This window comes from Oncorhynchus clarkii, chromosome 5 (genome assembly GCF_045791955.1).
Source record: "Oncorhynchus clarkii lewisi isolate Uvic-CL-2024 chromosome 5, UVic_Ocla_1.0, whole genome shotgun sequence".
Classification (NCBI taxonomy): domain Eukaryota; kingdom Metazoa; phylum Chordata; class Actinopteri; order Salmoniformes; family Salmonidae; genus Oncorhynchus; species Oncorhynchus clarkii.
The window spans coordinates 23,875,726-23,903,594 of NC_092151.1; the positions used below are offsets into that span (position 1 = coordinate 23,875,726).

The window sequence follows — 27,869 nt, forward strand, 5'->3', positions numbered from 1 at the left end:
CTCTGGTGGTAGGAAAAGTGAGGTGATGTCGGTGTAAATGTGTCAACATGTGCGAGGTGTCGGCAGCTGCATAGGCTATTCTGGTAGGGCAGTGGTGACGTACTCTCTGTCCGTCGCCCTTCTAACCTACTGGGAAGCCAAATTAGTTCCCGGCTGCATCTCTCAAAAGTAGTTTAAAATGCGCCAATTAAGATACAATTTGGATTACAATGTGTGCATAGGCTCTAGTTGTTTAAACGTAATAGCCTTAATAGCTTTTTCAGCTCAGATTTACCCAAGGCATACAATGCAGCGTAGGCATAGCCTATAGACCTACTGAGATCCCCGTACTGAACTGTACGAATTCGTGTACATTTACACCCCTGGAAGAACTTGTCCCGATTGGTGTTTTTAAATCATTGCTGAAGGATTTTGATGCTGATTCCCTGACCTGTCAATGTTTTTAATTTGCAGTTTTATGATTTTGTTATACTCTTGTGAATTCTGTTTTTTTACTAGATCACCTGTAGTTTTTCATGTTGTCTGTCTGTAATTGTGTAATGGCTTGGTGAGGCCTATCTTGGCCAGGAAGCTCTTGAAAATGAGATTTCAAATCTCAATGAGCCCTTCCTGGTTAAATAAATGTTAAATAAAATTTAAAAAATACTTATATTATTTAGTATACGTAAAGACAAAATTAAATCAAGAATAGTCTGATGAGTGACAATATTAGCATATCACTTGTGAATGATGCCAAGCTTGTGTGCAGTAAGGCAAGAAACAGTGCATGCCTTTTTTGTTGTTGTTGACTTTTTCCAATCATAGTCCCGCACCTCATGTAGCCTAGCCCATAGGCCTAAATATTTTGAAACTTTGTATCACAACTTAAACTTGACCTTTATTTAACTAGGCAAGTCAGTTAAGATCAAATTCTTATGTTCAATGACGGCCTAGGAACAGTGGGTTAACTGCCTGTTCAGGGGCAGAACGACAGATTTGTACCTAGTCAGCTCGGGGGGTTGTACTTGCAAACTTCCAGTTACTAGTCCATCGCTCTAACCACTAGGCTACCCTGCCGCCACAAAGATAGTGTGTTTCATGTTTGGGGAATATAATTTTCACCGTAAAAATACACCTTTATAATTAAGCATTACATGCATAATCACATTTATGGTCACTTTTGTGAATGCTGTTTTCCCATTAATTGATTGCATTTTGGAACAAAGTTCTGATCTGTTGCATCAGCCTCATTGCTTTTAAAAGTTTTTTTGAAGCAAGTGTTTTTTGAAGCGAATAATTTGGGATCTATCGCATTCCAGGACTTTCCCAGACTATGTTTGGAATATGTCTTTCTCACACAAAATGACAAGTTAGCCAATAGAATGTCAACTTTTGTACTATGGGAGATAGTAGATTGACATAAGCTAGTCCTTTTGCGGTTCATTAGGCCTTCTCATGTTGTTGGCTGACGAAAAGTAAATGTGGATAGTTCTTAACATCTTCAATATGCCCTCGGAATTCACAGTTGCGTCCCGATGTGTCTGTCTTCACTTGAAGCCTTCTTCGGAGCTAATGGGCATTGGCTAATAAGATTTGAGATATCTGAGAGAGCCATGTGAGTGAAAGGTGCTTTGGAACACGCAGCCAGGAGAAGGGAATTATAATTATTATATTCAGCCCAAGTGCACAACTGCCACTGGCCGCAAAAGGCATTGATGTTTTTTTTAATGGGGCATTACGGCCACATTAGGGGGATGCCGCCGGGAAACTTGAGGCATTATCTAGTGCTTGTCAAATTGTGAATGAGAGACTGATGAAGTGTGTACAGCCTGTGCAAGAAACCCAGCAGAGCTCATGTCTTTCATGCAACTTTTTCAAATCATCGTTGGTCACATCATGCAGCCTTAAAATGGATGAAAAATCAAAATATATAGCCCAACATTTGCCTCGCAACTAAAGTTGCATTATTAACTCTAAATTAAGATAGGAGGACCTGTTTCTTTGTTAAACGCTCAACACAGACTAGCTGCATGTGCGCCCTCCCTCAGAAATTGTTTGGAGAAAACATCCTTTCTATTTTATTCAGCTATGTTCAATTGTATTCTTCATACTATAAAATAATACAAAATAATGCCATGGAATTGTAAGCAAATCTTGCCTACACTAGTTCATTTTGCAGACCAAAGCCATATGGCATAGCCAGATCAGGGCCTAACATAAGGGCACTCAGAGTATGCTATTCTGTTCTTCTGAAATAGACTATATTTCATTAATATCATGTTTCTTTAGACCTGTCTAAAATAAATCATGGATTTATTGTTATGGTGTAGGCTATATTAAACGGACTTAAACTTTTTAAAATGTAGATGTTCCAAAGGTCTGCATTGGTGACTTGTAGGCTATGCGTGGAAGCCAGGAGATGCTAAGTGTTTATGTTAATTAACAGTCAATTACCGTGAGACTGGCAGATATTTACTTGACAATCACCAGCTGACAAGATGTCATGACCGCCATAGCCCTAGTTCTGACAGTGTAATCTTGTGAGATCATGGTTTATTTCACCCGAATACAGAAAACTTAGGGGGATTTTGTGTTGCCTCCTTCAACAACCAGTTTTGTCTACAGCTACCAAGGCTGCCACCCCTCCTAACACACATCATCTTCACACCGACATAAACAGAGCTCTCTCAATGCCTCGGGCTCATCTCTGTATACAAAACACATCAAATGGTCTTCTCCATTGCTGTCCCAGTATCACTCTTGTAAATGTTCTACAAAAGAGACCCATTTTTGTGTCTGCTATCAATGAATATAGTGATGTTTACTGTATAATCATGCTTACTGCCATTTTGTCAAACAGCAACATTAGGGTCAGTGTATGTGATGGAGCCGTCCTAGTCCGACTCAGGACTCTTTTGGGTCTGAGTCCTCCAGCGAACAAGGCCCTTGCCTCACTAATCCAACAACCGTTCCCATTCCTGCTGTCTTGGCAACACACACACACACACAAACTGACAATGAAAACCATCTTAAATGTTGATTGCCCTTTCCTCCAATACCCCCTTAACTAGAGGTCAACTGATTATGATTTTTCAACGCCGATACCGATAATTGGAGGACCAAAAAAGACGATAGCGATCAATCGGCCCGATTTTTAAAATGTATTTGTAATAATGACAATTACAACAATACTGAATGAACACTTATTTTAACTTAATATAATACATCAATAAAATCAATTTAGCCTCAAGTAAATAATGAAACATGTTCAATTTGGTTTAAATATTGCAAAAACAAAGTGTTGGAGAAAAAAGTTAAAGTGCAATATGTGCTATGTAAGAAAGCTAACGCTCAGAACATTTGGAACATATGAAAGCTGGTGGTTCCTTTTAACATAAGACTTCAATATTCCAAGGTAAGAAGTTTTAGGTTGTAGTTATTATAGGACTATTTCCCTCTATACCATTTGTATTTCATTAACCAGTTGCATCTCTAGGGGCGCTATTTCATTTTTGGATAAAAAACGTTCCCGTTTTAAGCGCGATATTTTGTCACGAAAAGATGCTCGACTATGCATATTCACTAAAACACTCTGAAGTTTCAGAATCTGCAAAGATTTTGTCTGTAAGTGCCCCAGAACTCATTCTACAGGCGAAACCAAGATGATACGTCAAACAGGAAATGAGCAGAATTTCTGAAGCTCTGTTTTCTAATGTCTCCTAATATGGCTGTGAATGCGACAGGAATAAGCTTAGACCTTCTGCCGTTTCCCCAAGATGTCGGCAGCATTGTGACGTATTTGTAGGCATATCATTGGAAGATTGACCATAAGAGACTACATTTTCCAAGTGTCCGCCTGGTGTCCTGCGTCGAAACTGGTGCGCAAAGCCATGTGCAAGTATTTTTCCATTTGATTGAGAGGAGAAACCATGCTTCCATGAACGATATATCATCGAAGAGATATGTGAAAAACACCTTGAGGATTGATTCTAAACAACGTTTGCCATGTTTTCAGTCGATATTATGGAGGTAATTTGGAAAAAAGTTCGCGTTTTGAGGACTGAATTTTCGGGTTTTTTTGGTAGCCAAATGTGATGTATAAAACGGAGCTATTTCTAATACACAAAGAATCTTTTTGGAAAAACTGAGCATCTGCTATCTAACTGAGAGTATCCTCATTGAAAACATCAGAAGTTCTTCAAAGGTAAATGATTTTATTTGAAGGCTTTTATGTTTTTGTTGAAATGTTGCGTGCTGGATGCTAAGGCTAATGCTAACGCTAAATGCTACGCTAGCTAGCTACTTTTACACAAATGATTGTTTTCCTATGGTTGAGAAGCATATTTTGAAAATCTGAGATGACAGTGTTGTTTACAAAAGGCTAAGCTTGAGAGATGGCATATTTATTTCATTTCATTTGCGATTTTCATGAATAGTTAACGTTGCGTTATGGTAATGAGCTTGAGTCTGTATTCCTGATACCGGATCCGGGATGGGGAGATCAGAGAGGTTAACCTTTGACTATTGGATGTTCTTATAGGCACTTTAGTATTGCCAGTGTAAGAGTATAGCTTCCGTCCCTCTCCTTGCTCCTCCTTGGGCTCGAACCAGCAACACAGCGACAATTAGCGCACACTAACTAGCTATCCATTTCACTTCGGTTACACGAGCCTCATCTCAGGAGTTGATAAGCTTGAAGTCATAAACAGCGCAATGCTTGACGCACAGCGAAGAGCTGCTGGCAAAACGCACGAAAGTGCTGTTTGAATGAATGTTTACGCGCCTGCTTCTGCCTACCACCGCTCAGTCAGATACTTAGATACTTGTATGCTCAGTCAGATTATATGCAACGCAGGACACGCTAGATAATTTCTAGTAATATCATCAACCATGTGTAGTTAACTAGTGATTATGATTGATTGTTTTTTATAAGATAAGTTTAATGCTAGCTAGCAACTTACCTTGTCTTACTGCATTCGCATAACAGGCAGTCTCCTTGTGGAGTGCAACGAGAGAGAGGCAGGCCGTTATTGCGTCCTCCGAGCTGACAAGGTGAAAATCTGTCTTCTGCCCCTGAACAAGGCAGCTAACCCACCGTTCCCACCGTCATTGAAAATAAGAATGTGTTCTTAACTGCCGTGCCTAGTTAAATAAAGGTATAAAAAAATAAAAATATTTTTTTTTTTTTGTAAATCGGCAGATCGGGCGCCCAAAAATGTCAGATTGTTATGAAAACTTGAAATCGGCCCTAATTAATCGGCCATTCCGATTAATCGGTCGACCTCTATCCTTAACACGGCCACCCTCCCGCAGCAACAAGAAAATGGCATTAACGCCCTGGTTTTAGGACATCCTCGGGAGTTCGGGAGATGGAGGTATGAGGTTGCCATTCACACCAGCAAAACCAGACAAACAGAAACTGTCCAACTGACTTTCTCTTGACTGTGGGACAGTAGCAGTAGACCTATTGGGTTTACTCAACGCCTTGTCTTGTGAGTTTATGCAGGCTGTTAGGTGTATGCAGGCTTTGGTCCACTTCGAGCCTAGCATTAGCCTATAACACCTATTTTTACTAATTGTTGAGACCTAGTGCTGGGGCAAAATCCCCCCCACACAGCTCAGAGGGACAAGGAGCAAAAATAAACTGTCATGGTGTCTCCCTATAGATATGTAGTAGTTTGTGACAATACCACACAACCCTGTGAAAATAGAGATAAAAAGCATTCTCTGGGGCCATTAATCCAGTTGGATTAATGTCAATTGACTGTTTTTTGATGTATTGAGCGAAGGGCAGATGGATAGGGAATCAGTCAAAGGGCTGACGGTGAACACGACACTGTCAAACCAAATGGACTGATATAGGCCCCATCTTCTAGAGAGAAGCCACTGGGGGAACAGTCACTTTGCTGTGCCACAGGGGGAAGGGCTCAGATACATAAGCAGTCCAAAAGGCCAGCCCCCACTCCCCATCGATGATGAAAGGGGTTTCAGTGTAATTTCTGAAGTGAATTAGATTAAAGAGAGAGAGGGCTTATTCTCAGGATGCAGATGAAAATCAAACTGTTCCAAAACTGCCGTCACTGGCAGCAGCTAAATGGGTGATATATAAAGCACCCAATATAGAGCTCTTTAAATTTCCCATCCCAATTTCCACAAATGTGGGTAATCAATGAAGGTCAATCTAAGGACACTGGAGTCATGCTCCACTACACATCGATTCCTCATGACAGTAACCAAGTCACCTATTGAGCCTTAAACAGGGTAGATTAGGCTACACAGCCTCAGAGGCATCATATTGAATATATGTCCTTTTCTTTTCAAGATTATATCGTTCTAAATTATTGTTGTTTCCAAGTGGCACGTAATACACAATACAAAACCAATAACTTACCCATGGGTACGGCCTAGGTTTCATGAGGTGCTTTCTTCTTACTCACCAACATAAAATGATCTACAGTATATCTGATGCTCAGTCTGTACCAAGAACATGTGATATAAGCATGGCTATACAGTCAGGCAGTGAATATACAGTCGCACTGAGAGACCGGGCTCTCTACATCTCAATGAAAACATTCCATAGCACTTTCACACACACTTAGTCCTGAAGCATTGCCCTGGTGGAATGGATCTGAAGGATCCATCTAAATATTTCCTTTCCGGGGGGACGGATCAGACCATTGTGAAGCAGAAAAGGGCTCCATGGAAAATGCCATGAAAACTACTACTATTAACTACTAACTATGAACTATTAACGTATTTATCGACCTGGCCAAGGCTTTCGATTCTGTCAATCACCACATTCTTATTGGCAGACTCAACAGCCTTGGCTTCTCAAATGATTGCCTCGCCTAGTTTACCAACTACTTCGCTGATAGAGTTTAGTGTGTCAAATCGAAAGGCCTGTTGTCCAAACCTCTGGCAGTCTATGGGGGTGCCACATGGTTCAATTCTCGGGCCGACTCACTTCTCTGTATACATCAATAATGTCGCTCTTGATTCAATTTTTTTATTTTACCTTTATTTAACTAGGCAAGTCAGTTAAGAACAAATTCTTATTTTCAATGACCGCCTAGGAACAGTGGGTTAACTGCCTGTTCAGGGGCAGAACGACAGATTTGTACCTAGTCAGCTCGGGGGTTTTAACTTGCAACCTTCCGGTTACTAGTCCAACACTCTAACCACTAGGCTACGCTGATCCACCTCTATGCAGACGACACCATTCTGTATACTTCTGGCCTCTCCTTGGACACTGTGTTAACTAACCTCCAGACGAGCTTCAATGCCATACAACTCTCCTTCCGTGGCCTCCAACTGCTCTTAAATGCAAGTAAAACTAAATGCAAGCTATTCAATCGATCACTTAGAATACGTGGACAACTACAATTACCTAGGTGTCTGGTTAGACTGTAAACTCTCCTTCCAGACTCACATTAAGCATCTCCAATCCAAAATTAAATCTAGAATCGGCTTCCTCTATCGCAACAAAGCATCCTTCACTCGGAAAGTATTCAGACCCCTTGACTTTTTCCATATTTTGTTACGTTACAGCCGTATTCTGAAATTGATTATTTTTCCCCCTTATCAATCTGCACACAATACCCCATAATGGCAAAGCAAAAACAGGTCGACATTTTTGCAAATGTATAAAATACAAAAAAACTGAAATATCACATTTACATAAGCATTCAGACCCTTTACTCAGTACTTTGTTGAAGCACCTTTGGCAGCGATTACAGCCTCGAGTCTTCTTGGGTATGACGCTACAAGCTTGGCACACCTGTATTTGGGGAGTTTCTCCCATTCTTCTCTTCAGATTCTCTCAAGCTGTCAGGTTGAATGGGGAGTGTTGCTGCACAGCTATTTGCAGGTCTCTCTAGTCTTTTTACCCACAGAGTAACAGCCCTGGTGCACTCTGTCTCTCATTCTATTCTTTATTTTTCTATGCTTTTTCAAATTAAGGGTGAGAAGAGCTAACAAATCAGAGGTGAGGAACACCTGATGCTGTGCTGACTTCTCTCACTTGGATGCTCTCCAGCCCAGTTGTGTTTCACGGCCTCTGAACCACCTTACCCTGAAGAGTTGCCCCTGATCATAGATCTAGGATTGTACACAATCCCAATTGAACTCCCTCTCCCACACACCCAGGCACACAATATCAATTTTATATAAATTACTTGTTACACTGAAAAAAAATAAACACATGTAGTGTTGGTCTCATGTTTCATGAGCTGAAATAAAATACCCCAGAATGCTCCATATGCGCAAAAAGCTTCTTTCAAATTTTGCACACAAATTTGTCTAAAATCTCTGTCAGTGAGCATTTCTCCTTTGCCTAAATAATCCATCCACCTGACAGGTGTGCCATGTCAAGAAGCTGATTAAACAGCATGATCATTACTCAGGTGCACCTTGTGCTGGGGACAAAAGGCCACTCAAAAGTTCACAACACAAGGCCACAAGGCCTCAGATGCAATTGGCATGCTGACGGCAGGATTGTCCACCAGAGAATTTATTGTTCATTTCTCTACCATAAGCCACCTCCAACAATTTTATTCAGAGAATTTGTCAGTATGTCCTACCGGCCAACCGCTGACCATGTGTATGGCATCGTGTGGGTGAGCAATTTTCTGATGTCAGCGTTGTGAACAGAGTGCCCAATGGTGGCGGTGGGGTTATGTTATGATTTGTTGTTAAATGTTACCAATTTGAATACATTTATTTTATGTGAACATGTATTGTTTTTCGTACATTTAAAATGTAATATCTGCTTTGTGTTTTCCTTTTAGCCATGGAAAAATTATAACAGAATCGTCCCAGATTGTTGTTTTGGTTTCATGCGTCTTTGGCTATCATATTATACTAACCAAAATGCAAATATCCTACTTCCTTTATAGCAAGGCATGGTTAAAAGGAATCAATCCAACCAACAAGATCAATCAAAAACCACTCGAAAGGATCGCTCGTCTGCTGCTGTATGTCAATCAAATGTATTTATAAAGCCTTTTTACATCAGCAGATGTCACAAAGTGCTTACACAGATACCCAGCCTAAAACCCCAAAGAGCAAGCAATGCAGATGTAGAAGCACAGTGCCTAGGTAAAACTCCCGAGAAAGTGGAATCAGGCTCTGAGGGGTGGCCTGTCCTATTCTGGCTGTGCCTGGTGGAGATTATAAGAGTACATAGCAATTAAGGCCAGATTGTTCTTCGAGATGTTCAAAGATGACCAGCAAGGTGAAATAATAATTACAGTGGTTATAGAGGGTGCAATATGTCAGCACCTCAGGAGTAAATGTCAGTTGGCTTTTCGTAGCGGAGCATTCAGAGGTCGAGACAGCAGGTGTGGTAAAGAGAATACCTGTAAGAGGATGGCAACCTCACAGGCAAGATCTTTATGGGATGGCATTTTCCCCAGTTGTCACACAATAATGAACAGCTCAGGTTGTCAGGTCAACAGGTTCACCTTTGGATAGTTCTAATAACCTGGAGGTGCAGAGTTGTGAAATTGATAATCCACAGTGAAGATGAGCCTACCAAGTGCCTCAAACCTATCCTGTTAGATTCCTCACCTGCTAATTCTCTAGGCTCACTAGCCACAAAAGTAACAAACCAGTAATTTTGTAATTATTTTAAGAAAAAAAAAAGACAGCCTTTACTCCATAGACCTGAGCATAGGATGGCTCACAGGTAAAGCTAGTAATAGTCTATTTATCCAGGGTAAATACAAAAAGTTAACAAATAATATGATAGAATTTTCACCACCCACTAAGATCCCAGTCATTGCAGGGTTCTAATCATTCTAGCTAGGTAGCTATAGTGAGAATGCCATTAGATACGTTCTTATCACCTTCAGATACATCCGTCGCGAGATTAGCCTCATTGTCTCGGGTCAATAACACAGGATCAAAGCCAACTGATTGAAGTTAGCTAGTTTGGATACTAGATAACTTTTACCTTTGTTAATAAGATTAGCTAATTAAATGAAAATGCCGAGTAACAGCAGGACATCGGTCCTCGAATACGAACTGAAGGTGTGCGACACAGGAAGCGATGAACAACAACATATTTCCGCATTATACTGATTGTTTAGAGGCACGAGTCCTGTTTATTGACAATGTCAAGATAATTAATTGGGCTGTAGGTTGGTAGCCTTCTAGCTAGCTATTAAAGTACCTAATGTCAGATAGCTTAACGTTAACGGAAAGTAAACAGTAGCTACATTAACGTTAATGACATTCCAGTGTAAGAAAACAAAACAAGTAAACGAGTCACGTAAATTGCCAGATTGTGATATTGCCACTTGTAAAACCAAACTATCTAGTTTGCTTCACCACAATAACCAACCAACGAAACTGCATTAGTAATTATTAGTTAGCCAACTCCATTCGTGAGGAAATCCACCTGTAAAGAGTGCAAGCTAGCCCCCCCCGGTTAGCGACGCGACTGGATAACTAGCTAACGCGTTTGTTCATGACCACACACACTAGCCAACTGCTACCCATATAGCTACAGTGATAACGAGTGTCGTTAGACTTCACTTACCATACAACGGTGTCGATTTAGTTTCTCATTTGATATATAGTCCGAAAATTGTTAAATCCACCAACGTTTTAAACTGTATAAATTCGCTGGCCGACAAGGTTTGTTTCTTCCAAGCATCCACTTAAATTACACCTAGCTAGCTAGCTGGCTAGCTAATCAGTCAGACGCATTCTTTCGCGAGACCAATCCCCTCAAAAGTTCTTTACTGTTCAGAGTTTGCGTCTCGCTGAAAAAGTGTCCAGTCAGACAATACATAAACAAAAAGCGATTACTAAAATAAACGGTGGAAATAGTTAAAAAATAATAATTGTATTTGGGTAAATTTTTAAAAACGAACATTACAACTAAAAAGGAATCCAAAATGTCCACAACAGCCAAGGAAATACAGAAGGCAAAAGAAAAAAAAAATCCGCCAAAGCAGAATCCTTTCTTCAGAAGAACGCCGCACCCAAATGTTTTCAGTCCTAATCTCTTGTTATTTTTGTCATTCAAAAATGTATGCATACATCTCGTTTGTAGCAAGAACACAGAGTTGGCCAGTCTACCGAGCCAACACCAGTGTATGCGGCTGTATCGTTGGCCCAGTACGGCGACAACCTTGCATCTGAGTGCATTTACCTGATAGGCACGTTAATATAACCAATGAAAATTGTGTTTGTCGTTTGTAAATGATGTTCACCAATACGGTTTGTGGAGAGGTAGGACATATTTTAGTTGATTATTTGCTGCTATATTGATACTCACATTTATTTTGAAGGTTATTTTAACAACAGAAAATAATGTACATTTGGTATTGTGTGAACAAGACTTGTTTTAGCTCCAGTGACGTGACATAGGGTACATTCACTCACAGTGGAATAATCTCTATTGGGCACCCTCTCGCCTAGCCTCCTTCTCAAAACCCATTGGAGGAGAAGATCAGAGGGGCGGGACCTCTGTCTCTCTCATCCAATGGGTTATGAGAAGTAGGCGCTGAGAGGACACGATAAAATTTCAATTGAGATTATCCCTGAGTAAAGTGATGGTGGTGATGGAATGTCACAATAATAATCATAATAATAATAATAATTTGACGCATGATCTTGATTTTCCTCCTTTCCTTGACGTAATCACTGATACCATTTCAATAGATTAAAGTAATGATACACTGCCTAGCTTTCATCATCCTTTATAGGGTCACATCAGTGATAGCTTCAAGAGAGGAAGGAGGGAATGATGTAAGGAAATGGAAAAGGATCTTGGGCTGCTTTCTGATATTTTTTTCCACTAATTGGCCTTTTGACCAATTTCATTAATAGACCAATTAGTGAAAAATTATCAGAATCGGGCTGCCTGTCTGAACACAGCCATATTGGAACAGGGCCTTGTGAATAAATTATAATCTCCTCTTGTAGGGAAAATGTCACCCATGTAAAGGTGTCCCGCCTGTGAAGATTAATTGGGGAATAAGGGTTGTTGTGACATGACATAAAATTCTGAGGCTGACACGTCTATACACCAAATGTCGTCTACTAGACCTAGTGCCTAAGAAGGACTGGGATCATCCTAAACATTTGGTTAAATAAATTACTCCCAAATACAACAGAGCGACTGAAGACCACCAAGTGCAATAGCATATACTGAATTTTAACAAATATTAACAGCATTTGAAATAGTATGATTTCTACATCACCTCCTGGGCAAATTACAAGAGAGGATTCTGTCACGATGTTCCAGTCTAGCCTAGCCTAGTGGAAACCAATTTCCAAGACCCAGATTACATTTACCTCTGGACTGAAAAGCATGCCCAATTGAGAATCTCAATTGAAGTGCTTTTTGGTCGAGGAATAGGCTTAATCTGGGTCTGGACCCTGGAAACTGGCCCAAATATAAAATGGTCAGTGTAGTGATGATGTATGATGTTTTGTCTCCCTCTTGTGGACACACAAATAACAATTGAGGTATGTCCAAGTATTGTCATCTTTTTGAGATACTGTACCTTTTCACATTGACTAATTAAAAATGATCATACTTTTGCAGTTGCCTATTCTGTTCCCAGCTTTGCCAATATATGAGACTATATAGTCATCAATATCAAGGTAGGACAGAATTTCTCACACAAAAACAAGCCCTCTCATGTGAGGGAACACTCCTCCCACCTTACTATTAAATCAAATCAAATGTTATTGCGAGTGTAGCGAAATGCTCATGCTTCTCGAGCCAACTGTGCAGCAGTATCTAACAGGTAATATCTAACAATTCAACAACAAAACCTAATACACACAATCTAGTAAAGGAATGGGATAAGAATATATAAGTATAAAATATATGGATGAGCAGTGACAGAGCGGCTAAGATGCAATAGGTAGTAAAAAATAAACAGTGAAGGATACAGTATACACTATATACATATGAGATGTGTAATGCAAGATATGTAAACCTTCTTAAAGTGGCATTATTAAAGTGACTGGTGTTCCATTTATTAAAATGGCCAATGATATCAAGTCTGTAGGTAGGCAGCCGCCTCTCTGTGCTAGTGGTGGCTGTTTAGCAATCTGATGGCCTTGAGATAGAAGCTGTTTTTCAATCTCTCTGTCCCAGCTCTAAAGCACCTGTACTGACTTCGCCTTCTGGATGGAAGATAGCGGGGTGAACAGGCAGTGGCTCGGGTGGTTATTGTCCTTGATGATCTTTTTTGCCTTCCTGTGACATTGGATATTGTAGGTGTCCTGGAGGGCAGGTAGTTTGCCCCCGTTGATGCATTGTGCAGACCACACCACCCTCTGGAGAGCATTTCGGTTGTGGGCGGTGCAGTTGCCGTACCAGGCGGTGATACAGCCCAACAGGATGCTCTCAATTGTGCACCTGTAAAAGTTAGTGAGGGTTTTCAGTGACAAGCCACATTTTTTCAGCCTTCTGAGGTTGAAGAGGCGATGTTGCGCCTTCTTCACCACACTGTCTGTGTACGTGGACCATTTCAGTTTGTCGGTGATATGAACACCGAGGAACTTAAAACTTTCCACCTTTTCCACTGCTGTCCTGTCGATGTGGATAGGGGAGTGCTCCCTTTGCTGTTTCCTGTAGTCCACAATCATCTCTTTTGTTTTCCTGACATTGAGTGAGAGGTTATTTTCGTGACCCCACACTCTGAGGGCCCTCACCTCCTCCCTGTAGGCTGTCTCGTCGTTGTTGGTAATCAAGCCTACCACTGTTGTGTCATCTGCAAACTTGATGATTGAGTTGGAGACGTGCATAGCCATGCAGTCGTGGGTAAACAGGGAGTACAGGAGGGGGCTGAGAAAGCACCCTAGTGCGGCCCCAGTGTTGAGGATCAGCGAAGTGGAGATGTGTCCTACCGTCACCACCTGGGGGCTGCCCGTCAGGAAGTTGCACAGGGCAGGGTCGAGACCCAGGGTCTCAGGCGTAATGATGAGTTTGGAGGGTACTATGGTGTTGAATGCTGAGCTGTTGTCAATGACCAGCATTCTTACATAGGTATTCCTCTTGTCCAGATGGGATAAGGCAGTGTGCAGTGTGTGGACCTATTGGAGCGGTAAGCAAATTGAAGTGGGTCTAGGGTGACAGTTAGGGAGGCGGTCATATGATCCTTGACTAGTCTCTCAAAGCACTTCATGATGACAGAAGTGAGTGCTGGTTTTCCTTTTTGTAATCTGTGATTGTCTGTAGACCCTGCCACATACGTCTCGTGTTTGAGCCGTTGAATTGCGACTCTACTTTGTCTCTATACTGACACTTTGCTTGTTTGATTGCCTTATGAGGGAATAACTACTCTGTTTGTATTCTGTCATATTTCCAGTCGCCTTGCCATGATTGAATGCGGTGGAATGTGCTTTCAGCTTTGCGTGAATGCTGCCATCAATCCATGGATTCTGGTTAGGGAAGGTTTTAATAGTCACAGTGGGTACAACATCTCCTATACACTTCCTTATAAACTCGCTCACCGAGTCAGTGTTACCGTCAATGTTATTATCTGAGGCTACCCGGAACATATCCAGTCCACGTGATCGAAACAATCTTGAGGTGTGGAATCCGATTGGTCAGACCAGCGTTGGATAGACCTAAGCACGGGCACTTTCTGTTTAAGTTTCTGCCTATAGGAGGGGAGCAACAAGATGGAGTCATGGTCAGATTTGCCAAAGGGAGGGCGGGGGAGGGCAATGTTTGCATCGTGGAAGTTAGAGTAGCAATGGTCGCGCGTGTTACTTGCTCGTGTACAACAATCAATATGCTGATGGAATTTAGGTAGCCTTGTTCTCAAATTAGCTTTGTTAAAATCCCCAGCTACATTAAATGCAGCCTCAGGATATATGGTTTCCAGTTCGCATAAAGTCCAGTGTAGTTCCTTGATGGCCGTCTTGGTATCCGCTTGCGGGGGGATATACACGGCTGTGATGATAACCAAGGAGTTTTCTTGGGAGATAATACGATCGGCATTTGATTGTGAGGAATTCTAGGTCTGGTGAACAAAACGACTTGAGTTCCTGTATGTTGTTAAAATTACAGCATGAGTCATTAATCATTAAACATACACCCTCGCCCTTCTTCTTACCGGAGAGATGTTTATTCTTGTCGGCGCGATGCACTAAAAATCCCGTTGGCTGTATGGACTCCGACAGCATGTCCCCTGCTAGCCATGTTTCCGTGAAACGAGTATATTACAATCCCGGATATCTCTTTGGAAAGCAACTCTTGGCCAGATTTCGTCGACTTTTGCTAACTAGGGACGGGACATTAGTGAGTAATATACACGAGAGCGGTGGGTGGTGTGCTCGCATCCGAAGCCTCACTAGAAGACTGCTCCGGTACCCTCTCCTCCGGCGTTGTTTTGGGTCGGCCTCTGGAATCAGTTCAAATGCCCTGGGAGGTGCAGACAAAGGATCCACTTTGGGAAAGTCGAATTCCTGGTCATGGTGCTGGTTGTGCTGGTAAATTGACGTTTCTCTGATATCAAATAATTATAATAACACTTACGGTTTTCTGGGCTAACAATGTAATAAATAATACATTAAAAAAACTAAATACTACACATTTTCCTAAGGACTTGAATCGAAGCTGCCATCTCTTTCGGCACCATCTTGTATGGCACTCAAACAATTAACAGACTTATTATTTTTACATTTTTAATTTAACCTATATTTAACTATGGAAGTCAGTTAAGAACAAATTCTTATTTACAATGACGGCCTACCCGGCCAAACCCTCCCCTAACCCGGACAACACTGGGACAATTGTGTGCCGCTCTATGGGATTCCCAATCACGGCCAGTTGTGATACAGCCTGGGATCTAACCAGGGACTGTAGTGATGCCTCTAGCACTGAGATGCAGTGCCTTAGACCGCACACCACTCGGGAGCTAAAATGAAACATGGCAACTCCAATACAATAACAACCAATACAGTGCCTTCAGAAAGTATTAATACCCCTTGATTTATTCCACATTTTGTTGTGTTACAGCATGAATTGAAAATTGATTAAATAAACAAGGCCAAGAATGACAAAGTGAAAACATGTTTTTAGAAATGTATTCATATTTATTGAATATGAAATACCGAAATATCTAATTTACATAAGTACTCAATATTTTGTAGAAGCACCTTTGGCAACGATTACAGTTGTGAGTCTTTCTGGGTAAGTCCCTAAGAGATTTCCACACCTAGATTGTGCACCATTTAACCATTATTCTTTTCAAAATTCATCAAGCAATGTCAAATTGGTTGTTGATCATTGCTAGACAAATATTTTCAGGTCTTTGCCATAGATTTTCAAGTAAATTTAAGTCAAAACGCTTAATCAGGAACATTCACTGTCTTCTTGGTAAGTAACTCCAGTGTAGATTTGGCCTTGTGTCTTAAATCAAATAAAATGTTATTTGTGACATGCGCCGAATACAGCACCTTACAGTGAAATGCTTACTTACAAGCCCTTATGAGGTTAAAAAATATTGTCATCATATTGTCAGTTTGAAGGAAGTTAGAGGTAGTTTCGCAAGCCACTGCTAACTAGCGTTAGCACAATGACTGGAAGTCTATGGGTATCTGCTAGCATGAACAACAGATGTAATCTCTTTTTTTTTTACCCCTTTTTCTCCCCAATTTCGTGGTATCCAATTGTTAGTAGCTACTATCTTGTCTCATTGCTACAACTCGGGAGAGACGAAGGTTGAAAGTCACTCCGATACACAACCCAACCAAGCCGCACTGCTTCTTAACACAGAGTGCATCCATGTGTCGGGCGCAGAGCCGCATCAATGTGTTGGAGGAAACACTGCGCACCTGGCAACCTTGGTTAGTGCGCACTGCGCCCGGCCCACCACAGGAGTCACTGGTGCGCGATGAGACAAGGATATCCCTAAGGGCCAAGCCCTCCCTAACCCGGACGACGATAGGCCAATTGTGCATAGCCCCATGGACGTCCCGGTACGGCCGGTTACGACAGAGACTGGGCGCGAACCCAGAGTCTCTGGTGGCACAGCTAGCGCTGCGGTACAGCGCCCTTAACAACTGTGCCACCCGGGAGACCACAGATCTCACATGCTAGCAGATACCCATAGACTTCCAGTTATTGTGCTAACGCTAGTTAGCATTGGCTCGCAAAACTACCTCCAACTTCCTTCATACTGGGACATAAAAATGGTATCCACAAGTTCATCTGACTTTGAGGAAGTAGATAAATAGCCTCTTTGCCCAAATCCCAAAATATCCCTTTAATGTGGAGTGAGAGGGAGTCAGTGACGACCATTCAGTGTTCCCTCAGCTTTGGCCAATCCCTTGCATTGAAAGAAGGCATCCTGGCAAGGTTCACGACCCAGGAAGGTCTTCAGCATGTCCCTTCCATCCACAGAACCACCAGCCTCCAGAATCACCCTCCTGTACTCCTTCCCCACCTGATGATAAGATGGGCATACAAAACATGTCAGTCAAACTTCAAGGCTTAAATTTAAGTACATTTTGGGTACATAAGAGTAGAGTATGATAAATGGTGTAATATTACTCACACACAAGGTAGCACTCAAAGATGCTTGCCAATCAAATGGAACTTGAAGGCTTAAATTCTTTATTTATGAAAAGTATAGATGCATACCAATTTTTAAATATGTTAATTCAAGATGAATGGGGAGTGGATTGATTTTGCCACACCTTGGGGTTCATGATTCCTTCCTTTTTGAAACGACTGAAGAAGAGGTCCATGGAATAGACCTCGCTCCAAAGGTAGCCATAGTACTGGCCATCGTAGCCCCCAGCCAAGTGACTAAAACTAGCTGTCATATTTGTACCTGGAGTAAAAAATAATCATGTTGTATTCTTTGAGAATAATAAATCCTTACGGGAGGAACATTGTTTTAATATTTGAATTGTAATGTACATTCATATTCTAATTAAATGCCATTATATTATCACTGGTGTGAGACCTGGAGTAGCGGGGATCCCCAGGATGTCTTGGCAGTGCTTGGCGAACACCTCGGCAGTGTCGGCATGGGACTTGGTGTGCAGAGACTGGTCCACTTTACTGAGCACTACCTGACGCAGGTTCATCAGACCTGAACAAGACAGTCACATGAGTGGGAGTCTATTGGATGTCAAGTTATTTTAATGGTATTTTAACAAATATTTTGGATTTGAAGGGAATAGAAATGCATGCTACCAAAGTCTATGGATGCTATCCATTTGGAAAGTACTCAGACCCCTTGACTTTTTCCACATTACAGCCTTGTTCTAAAATTGATTAAATCGTTTTTTTCCCCATCAATCTACACACAATACCCCATAATGACAAAGCAAAAAGAGGTTTTTAGATATTTTTGCAAATTTACAATAAGTATTCAGACCCTTTACTCAGTACTTTGTTGATGCACCATTGGCAGCGATTACAGCTTCGAGTCTTCTTGGGTATGACGCTACAAGCATGGAACACCTGTATTTGTATTTAGTCTCTCCCATTTGTCTCTGCAGATCCTCTCAAGCTTTGTCAGGTTGGATGGTGAGCGTCGCTGCACAGCTATTTTTAAGTCTCTCAAGAGATGTTCGATTGGGTTCAAGTCCAGGCTCTGGCTGTGCCACTCAAGGACATTCAGAGGCTCCTTTCATCTTCCCTTGATCCTGACTAGTCTCCCAGTCCCTGCCGCTGAAAGACATTTCCACAGCATAATGCTGCCAACACCATGCTTCACCATAGGGATTGTGCCAGGTTTCCTCCAGATGTGACGCTTGGCATTCTGGCCAAAGAGCACTCCACCAATCAGGCCTTTATGGTAGAGACGGAAGCCACTCCTCAGTAAAAGGCACATTGAAAGCCCTCTTGGAACTCTCAGACCATGATAAACAAGATTTTTTCAATTTTACCTTTATTTAACTAGGCAAGTCAGTTAAGAACAAATTCTTATTTTCAATGACAGCCTAGGAACAATGGGTTAACTGCCTGTTCAGGGGCAGAATGACAGATTCATAAGATGTCAGCTCGGGGGTTTGAACTTGCAACCTTCCAGTTACTAGTCCAACGCTCTAACCACTAGGTTACCAGGTCTGATGAAACCAAGATTGAACTCTTTGGCCTTTTGGTTTTTCAGAGGCAGGGACTGGGAGACTAGTCAGGATCAAGGGAAAGATGAAAGGAGCAAAGTACAGAGATCCTTGATGAAAACCTGCTCCAGAGTGCTCAGGACCTCAGACTGGGGTGAAGGTTCACCTTCCAACAGGGCAATGACCCTAAGCACACAGCCAAGATAACGCAGGAGTGGCTTCGGGGCAAGTCTCTGAATGTCCTTGAGTGTCCCAGCCAAAGCTCGGACATGAACCCGATCGAACAACTCTATAGAGACCTGAAAATAACTGTGCAGCAACGGTATTGTGTGTAAATTAATGAAGCAATATTTTTTTTTTTTTAAACATGTTTGAATAGGGCTGTAACGTAACAAAATGTGAAAAAAGTCAAGGGGTCTGAATACCTTCAGAATGCACTGTATATCCAGTAGGATAGATTGAATGGGATAAATATGGGATATGGGATACTCACTTCTTAGTTACCTTATTACAGTGTATGTGTGATCCCTGACCTGTGTTGGCGACTCTGGAGGCGATGAGTTTGTTGAGCAGGTTGTCGGGGATGGGGCTGCCGTCTTTGTAGTGGCGAGACATCCTCCTCAGGGGCTCCTTCTCCCATACCCAGTTCTCCAGCATCTGAGATGGCACCTCCACAAAGTCTGTCTCCACCAGGGTCCCACTGAACTCTGAGAACGTCGTCTAGGGAGGGCCGTGGAGATCATAATACACTGTATCACTTCAGGACCATGCTGGTGATAATTTAATCGAGGATAGCGTTTTGTGTGCACCCCATGTGTGCTTGACTTCATAATATATGCTACTGCTATGCTACAGAATATCACCCCCCCAGCAGAAAAGCCTACCCTAGAGCAGAGCTCGTGCATGACGTGGCCAAACTCATGGAAGAAGGTCTCCACCTCGTGGTGCTGCAGCAGAGAGGGCCAACCTTTCGTAGGCTTGGTGAAGTTGGCCACCATGGCCGCAACCGGCAGCATACGTTTCCCATCAGGCCCCAGGCAGCCCGGCTGGAGCCCAAAGCAGGCAGCATGACCGTACTTCCCTTCTCTGGAGAGAGGACACAAGGTAAATGACTCAACATCAAGCACAGTGTGAATCACACTCTGAACCTTAAAATTAGCCACAATAGTGTGCTATGGTAGCTTCAACGAGAGCAACTAACCCTGTATCCTACCAGGAGTATAGAACTATAGCCCCGATAGCACCCCACAGTCCTACTGATGTTCATATTTCCCTGGCCTTTCACCTGGGATGCAGGTCCAAGTAGAACCGGCCGATCTCCTCCCCAGTGGCCGTGTCCAGTACAGAGTAGAGGCTGACGTTGTCGTGCCACACATGGGCGCTGGTTACCCGCTTAAAGTTAAGGCCAAGCAGTTCCTGGTAGATACTGAGCAACCCCTCTGTTACCACCTCCAGAGAGAAGTACTCGATCAGCTTGTCCTTGTCTACAGCAAACTTCACCTGCTCCACCTGGTTCATGTAGTAGGGCAGGTCCCAGGCGTGGATCTGTCCATCAAAGGCCTTTCCCCGCATGGCACAGTCCCTCTTCTTTAGGGCCAGGATATACTTCCTTTCCTTGATTCCCACCGGCTTCAGTTTAGCATAGAACTCATCTGTGAAGTAGGGTACATGTAAAATATATCAAAATTGAGTGAATGACACCTCACCTCAATTTCAAAAAGGTTTTTTTGTGTTTTTGTTATCAGTGCTAGAGAAGTTAATGAAGCACACAATTTAAATAACAGAGGCAGCTGACTGACCAACATTTTTCGAATCTGACTATTGGTAAGGCATTACCTGTTTGTTACATATCTGAATACTGTGTAATAAAGTTCTACATTGACATTTGTCAGGCATACAGAAATTATATAGTACGTTTCCATCTCTGAGGTTATTGTTGAGCAATAAGAGTTTTTGCCATATTGACACACAGTGGGGGGGTCAAGTTGTTGAGTCAAGTAAGAGGTCATACCTAGAAAGCATGCCACATTGTTGGTATTCTTGGCCATGTTCATCTCAAGCACACAGTTGGCGTGGGTACTGAAACCCAGTAGCTGTGCCACCTTTGACCTCAGCTCAATCAGCTTCTCCAGAATGACTGTGTTTACCTGCAACAAGACAATCTTTTACCTAGAAATAGAGAACTTTCAGGAAGTCTGACACGTGGTCATAAACACTGTATGTTGACTTTCATGAGAACTCTCTGAACTCTGTCAATAAGTGAACTGGTCTTGAGGATGCCCTGAAAAAGTTGGCTAAACTTATTATAATATTGCATTTTTTAGGGTGCCTTGATTTCTGAAGGAACTGCACCCCTTGGTACCCTTATAATTCCAAACGTTGTTATTGATGCCAAGTGGCAAACCAACATTGCTGATAAAAAAATTAATAAATTGATCAACCAACCAACCAACCAAACAAATAATAAAACAATACATTAATCCATTACACATTTGATTTGTATAACTCTTTAAAAATACATGTGGACCAAGAGCAGGTGGTTTTACCTCCTTACATCTGCTATGGAAAGCAGTCTCCATCTTCCTCCTGGTCTCAGCCATGTGGCACCTTTTCATCAGAGGGTAGTAGTGAGGGTATGCCAAGGATACCTTGTACCGCCTGTCCTCAGTCTTCTCCAGACCATTCAGATAGCTATCCGCTAGGCCACCTTTGAGGTAAAAAGCAGGAGTCAACACCTAAATATTCAAAGAAATATGGTCATGATATATCAAGGATATATGAAGGATATATTACGACAAGAATACACAGTGCCTTCGGAAAGTTCAGACCCCTTGACTTTCCACATTTTGTTACGCTACAGCCTTATTCTAAAATTGATTAAACTGTTTTTTCCCCCTCATTGATCTTAACTCAAAACCCCATAATTACAAAGCAAAAACAGGTTTTTAGACATTTTAGCAAATTTATAAAAGAAGTCTAAAACAGAAATATTACATTTACATAAGTTGTCAAACCCTTTACTCAGTAGTTTGTTGAAGCCCCGTTGACAGCGATTACAGCCTCGAGTCTTTTTGGTATGACGCTACAAGCTTCGCACACCTGTATTTGGGGAGTTTCTCCCATTCTTCCCTGCAGATCCTCTCAAGCTCTGTCAGGTTGGATGGAGAGCGTTGCTGCACAGCAATTTTTAGGTCTCGCCAGAGATGTTTAATCGGGTTCAAGTCCGGGTTCTGGCTGGGCCACTCAAGGACATTCAGAGACTTGTCCCGAAGCCATTCCTGCATTGTCTTGGCTGTGTGCTTAGGGTCGTTGTCCTGTTGGAAGGAGAACCTTTGCTCCAGTCTGAGGTCCTAAGAGCGCTGTGGCAGGTTTTCATCAAGTATCTCTCTGTACTTTGCTCTGGTCATCTTTCCCTCGATCCTGACTAGGCTCCCAGTCCCTGCTGCTCTAGGAAGAGTCTTGGTGATTCCAAACTTCTTCCATTTAATAATGATAGAGGCTACTGTGTCTTTATGGACCTTCAACGCTGCAGAAATGTTTTGGTACCCTTCCCCAGATCTGTGCCTCGACACAATCCTGTCTCGGAGCTCTACGGACAATTCCTTTGACCTCATGACTTGGTTTTTGCTCTGACATGCACTGTCAACTGTGGGACCTTATACAGACAGGTGTGTGCCTTTCCAAATCATGTCCAATCAATTGAATTTGCCACAGGTGGACTCCAATCAAGTTGTAGAAACATCTCAAGGATGATCAATGGAAACAGGATACACCTGAGCTCAATTTCCAGTCTAATAGCAAAGGGACTGAATACTTATGCAATACTAATGTAAATTTCTGTTTCATAATACATACATTTGCAAAAATGTCAAAAAACGTGTTTTCGCTTCGTCATTATGGGGTGCTGTGTGTAGATTGATGAGGAAACCATTCATTTAATACATTTTAGAATAAGGCTGTATCGTAATAAGATGTGGAAAAAGTAAAGGGGTCAAGGACAATCATAGATAGTCGTTTCATTTCTTAAAGTGCTGGTGCTGCTTACTTAGTTCATTTTCACTGAATATTAGATACGTGTTTTCCTCATTTAGATTTTGGTTGAAGTCGATTGAGAGTTCATTGATGAGTTTTGACAATCTTTTGACTTCCTAGAGAGAAGAAAATACCACATTGTTATGAGAACTCTACAATGTCGAAAGTATAGACTGTGACTTTCAGTGCTACAAATCACATAACAGCCTCATATCAAATCTTCAAACAAATGTAATGTTGTTTTCAGCACTTAAGCGCCACTGAGGAATCCTTTCCCTTATGTGTATGAAACTCCAAAGTTTGTATTACCTCCTGTATATCCTTTGACAAGTGCAATCCATTCCTCTTCCCTAATGTGATAAGACGGTCTAAGAATCTCTTGGCCTCAGGCGTTAGATTGTCCAGCTGCTTCTCCTGCAAGAAAAAAATCAGACCACTCTCTGAGGATGCACTTGTGCCATGTTGGCAGAACATTTAATATTACCCATATGTCCCATTGATTACCTATGGTGTGATTTATGTGTGTGGTGTGTGTGTGTCTGTGTGTGTTGTGTGTGTTTGTGTGGTTCTGTCAGTCCGCCAGGCCTCCACCTGGCAGGGCTTGGAGCGGTCTCCACCGTCACATGTCTGTCGGTACCTTGACTGCTTCCAGGGCCCCAATGACAGTGAGGACTTAATCTGGTCTCTCAATGAAATAGCTGTGGCCATGGATACAACTTCATTACAAAGGGCAATAAATAGTCTGGAGAGAACACTGTCTCATCTCAGTGTTTTGGGAGTACAAACCTCTTCCAGATTATTGATCCAAATCAATTGATTGATTGATTGATTATGAAATAATGTGTCAATGTGTGGATTGACCAGTTCACTATCTATGATATGTGAAAATGATGGTCAGTGGACTAACAGTGTTTTTTAGCGGGATCAAGCCACTTGGCATCAGCTGGTGCCAGACCGTTATCAGGATCAAATTACTGTAGGCTAAATATGAACCAATGGTATCAAATGAGGGCACATTTAGAATGAATGAACTCTCAGTATGCTACGCTACCAACTAGCCAAAGCAAACAATTTAATTACATAACACCTCAAAATGACCTTGAAATAAATATGATTTGCCTCCCTCCATACTTAGTCATAAATGATTTTGGCCATATGTGTATGTATATATTGTACCTACATTAGTTAGTTAATAGGTAGTTAATTAGTTAGCTGTACCTGCAAGGCAATCACTCTGTGAAACACATCTTCCCTCATACTTGTCTCCACATCAAAGTCAGACAGCTTCTTGTCTGCTTCTGTGCTCGCTGAGCGCACCTCCTTACAAGCAGACACGTATTGGGGAAAATCCAGAACATGGCGCTGTGCTGGGGAACAAATGCAGGCAAGATAAAGGTGGCATATTCAGCTGGTCCAGGGTAGACTATAGAAATACATTATAGATTAGTGGTCCAGGGAAGAAACAAAAAGAGGTTTGAGCTCAAACAACTGGAGCAGAAGTGTTGTCTAAAAATGTGTAATTACTGCATAAAAAAATGTGAAGCGAGAGACATCTCCATATAAAACATTTCTGTTTCAACTGTTTCAACATTAAAAACACATTTGTGACCTTTTAATCAACTAAGATCAGTGTGGCCCAGATCAGACAATAACTTACCTGCATATTCTAATTTGGCATTGGCCAGGGCTTTTAAGGTGTTTTTAATGGACACTTGTTCTACATCCAGAGATCCGATGTCATCGTAGACCTGTTTGATCCTCTGGACCAGGCTCTCTGTCATGTTCTTGATCTGGTCTGGGGTCAGGTCCCATCTCAGGGTGTTCCTGTTGTTGTAGTCTGCTGTGCTAGCTACTGCGACTGCATGGGAACAGTTTTTGGCAGCAGGTAACACCAGCCCATTCTGCAGGGTCATTCTCACACTGGGTTTAGAACCAAACACTCTGGAGAAAATAAAATAATGACAAAAAAACAACAAAATCATGTTCATGACATTCGCAACTTTTTGTACATTTCATATAACCTCAGGGTGATTTAATTCACTTGAAATACTGTACATTCTAGGAAACATACTGCAATGCTAAGAAATACAAGGAAAGATTTATCTTAAACTCTAATCTTCACACACACCCATACTTAAGACTAAATGGCACCAGTCTATATTAAGCAACGATTGCGTTAGGTTAAAACAGTAGTCACCAACCGATCGATCGCGACTGGCATTCATAGTCAATCACCAAATATTTCTGTAGAAAAGCCAACGACAAAGGCTTGCGCTCCTTTTTCTCGTGTTGCGCTGTTGGTCGTAGATGCACTTGATGCAGAAGCCCTGTACACCGGTGAGAAAGTGTTCCCATTTGGAAATATTTAATTTGTCTGAAAACACAAAATCAGGCCACCGGGTGGACCGGGAGATCTGTGGCTATCGAGTCAAAGTTTGATACCAAAGTTTGATACCAAAGTTTGATACCAAAGTTTGATACTAGCCTACCTGAGATTTCATGACTTGTAAAACCATGACCAGAGAGAGACTGTCAAATAATAAAGGAAAGAGTTGCTGTTTTTATGAGTCAGTACATCTTTTTATTCAGCACTGTCAAAACTGTTTTTATTCAACATTAAAGAGGCCATTAATGTTTTTGGCAACAAAACATAAAATGCGCGTCTCCCTACGTCCACTCGCGCTGCAGCTGCAATCAATGAGCAGACAAGTGTATCGATAACCCTGCGTTTTTATTATTATTAGCAGCTCGTCATGTATATTTTAATATCGAGGAATATTTCACTTTCTCTGGTTTTAGGAATAACATGAAGTTGTGCATGAGGCAGATGATGTGCGACTCGAGTTTCGCCATCTGGTTGAAGACGGTGTTCGCTCTCTGGTCAGTCTCACCGGAGGAAAGGAAGGATAGAATAGGGACCGTGAGAGGCGGACCCTCTGCTGCTCTTTCTGTCCCTCCGCTGAGACTAATGCCATGTTCAAAACCACTGGGAATTCGGAAATCCTCTACTTCCGACTTCAGTGCATTAAAGACAACTGGAATTTTTTATCGAGCTCCGACTTTCCGAGCTGAGATCACTGACGTCATGATTTGACCTCATCCCCCGTCCCCTTCAGCTGTACCTTGCAAGTGCTACACCAACTGATCTATTTTAATATCAAAGCTTGAGTTTTGATATATATTTTTGGTCTGAGAAGAACAAAGAATAATTGCCAGGCTAGGCATATAGCCAATATGCTGTGATAATGTATTAGGCCTACTAAACAAACCTCATTCCTACAGAACTGTTTTTATTAGGTTAATGTTACATTGTTTAAATCATGTTTGTTTGTTTTTTTAATCTGAGCGGTAGATCTTGGCTTGCTTTTTGACTGAGAAAGTGACCACTGGGTTAGACGATAGTCTGTAAATACTTAATGTCAGGTGCTATTTGCTTTTATTTAATGGCCTTTAAGACTTTCGCACGATCGTCACTACCACTTGGATACATTTACCCAGATGACTGACAACTGATCCCACAACACATATTAGTGAAAATGGTTACAGGCCTAGATAACCTTGAGATTATTGTAGGCTATGTCATAAAAAGGCTTTGTTGTGCTTTTGTATTGGCTGTTAAAATAAAATACAAATATATAAAAGCATAACTGAATTAAATGTAGCTTAAGTTGCCATAGGTTACTGTAGCAGTCATTTCAGACAGAAAGGGATAGCAATAGATTGTTGCAGTGTGTGATCATTCCAAGAATAGACAATGTGACATAGCCAATGTTACAGTACACAGAAAAGGTGTCTCTCCTTTTTACCTCAAATGACTCAAGGTTATAAAAGCTATATATGATGAAACACTGTTATTAACTGTTTTAGCTACGCTGTAACTCTATAACGTTGCAGTGCAGTGTGAGAACTTACTGTTAGATTGTCTCTGGGCTTTTCTGTGGGTTTAAGAGAATGTAACATTGCCAATGTACTATACAGTAGTTCTAACACCGTTTTTGTAATATCAAGCACATGTATCCTATCAAGTGTAAGCGCCTACAGCTTCTATATACCCTTGAGTCATTGCGAAACCGATTAAGTAAACAAACAATACATTATTAAAAGGTCATAGGCAAAGCCACGGAACTTGAACCACCCAACAACTCCAATACAGACAAATGCTGTGCATTTTTTTCCTGGCTAACGATGTCCATCCAGCCAGCCAGCCGAATTATTTGGCATGACCTCAACAGCAATGAGACGGAAACTTGATGTGCGCTCATAAAATGTAAAATGGACTGGCGTACATAAATTACATACTCAATGTCCAACCTTTAAAAAAAATGGTAACTGGACTTGTAAGGTGTAGTTTTACGGCTTTAGCTTTAACAACAACGAAATGATGTTATACTCTCCATACATTAAATCTTTATAAGACCTGGAGAGCTCATAGTTATCTTGTTTCATAGCTTGCACGGTATGCCTATAAAAGCCACACATGATTCATGCCTTTGGTTAATTATAGTACCTCCCTTAGCTATGGCAACTAGTAACACAGCAACAACAATAATTAATGTGGAATTAACAAACACGAGCACGACTTTGACAGTAGCCTACCTGCAAGGAGTTCGCCACACTACAATTCTTATCAAAAACATGCCAGCAGCTAGTTCATGCAGTTTTTTGCGTGCAATTCGCAAACCCTCTCTCCTCCAACCTCTGCTGTACTTGACAGCTCCAGCACTGAACTATAATGAGCTTCAGTCGTGCTATTATGAATCGGTTCACTTCCGTTGTGAAATGCGCAGGCGCCGGAGATGCGA

The 27,869-nt window shown here is 41.7% G+C and overlaps 2 protein-coding genes across 8 annotated transcripts in view; both read right to left on the reverse strand.

Moving 5' to 3' along the window:
- LOC139408556 (erbin-like) overlaps positions 1-11,097 on the reverse strand; it is a 118,465-nt gene extending 107,368 nt beyond the window's left edge. For 2 of the 4 annotated variants that reach the window (XM_071152594.1, XM_071152592.1), the window contains exon 1: positions 10,520-11,097. The gene's annotated coding sequence lies outside the window, so the exon portion shown is untranslated. The remainder of the gene's footprint in view (positions 1-10,519) is intronic. The other 2 variants (XM_071152593.1, XM_071152591.1) reach the window with 1 other exon arrangement.
- Positions 11,098-15,636: 4,539 nt separating this feature from the next.
- On the reverse strand, positions 15,637-27,836 carry LOC139408557 (neurolysin (metallopeptidase M3 family)). 4 transcript variants are annotated; one of them, XM_071152597.1, is made up of 14 exons: positions 27,664-27,801; positions 24,725-25,008; positions 24,286-24,434; positions 23,377-23,481; positions 23,081-23,183; positions 21,582-21,742; positions 21,047-21,182; positions 20,321-20,687; positions 19,920-20,121; positions 19,569-19,755; positions 17,928-18,056; positions 17,656-17,792; positions 17,228-17,402; positions 15,920-16,488 (listed from the first exon to the last, which is right to left on the reverse strand). In XM_071152597.1, the coding sequence occupies exons 1-13, from the start codon at positions 27,702-27,704 to the stop codon at positions 17,244-17,246; spliced, it is 2,160 nt and encodes a 719-aa protein (XP_071008698.1). In that variant the 5' UTR covers positions 27,705-27,801; the 3' UTR covers positions 15,920-16,488; positions 17,228-17,243. The 4 variants fall into 4 exon arrangements, with proteins under 4 accessions (XP_071008697.1, XP_071008698.1, XP_071008699.1 ...); XM_071152599.1 differs by having other exon boundaries at positions 15,925-16,488; positions 27,764-27,790; XM_071152596.1 differs by having other exon boundaries at positions 15,637-17,402; positions 27,664-27,836.
- Positions 27,837-27,869: the final 33 nt, after the last annotated feature.

Excerpts from the sequence above, each read along its gene's own strand:
- LOC139408557 (XM_071152596.1), bottom strand. The coding sequence starts at position 27,704 with ATGTTTTTGATAAGAATTGTAGTGTGGCGAACTCCTTGCAG. Across the intron at positions 21,183-21,581 it reads TCCATAGCAGATGTAAGGAG|GTAAACACAGTCATTCTGGA; the intron begins GTAAAACCACCT and ends GTCTTGTTGCAG. Across the intron at positions 18,057-19,568 it reads CTCCAGAGTCGCCAACACAG|GTCTGATGAACCTGCGTCAG; the intron begins GTCAGGGATCAC and ends TGTCTTGTTCAG.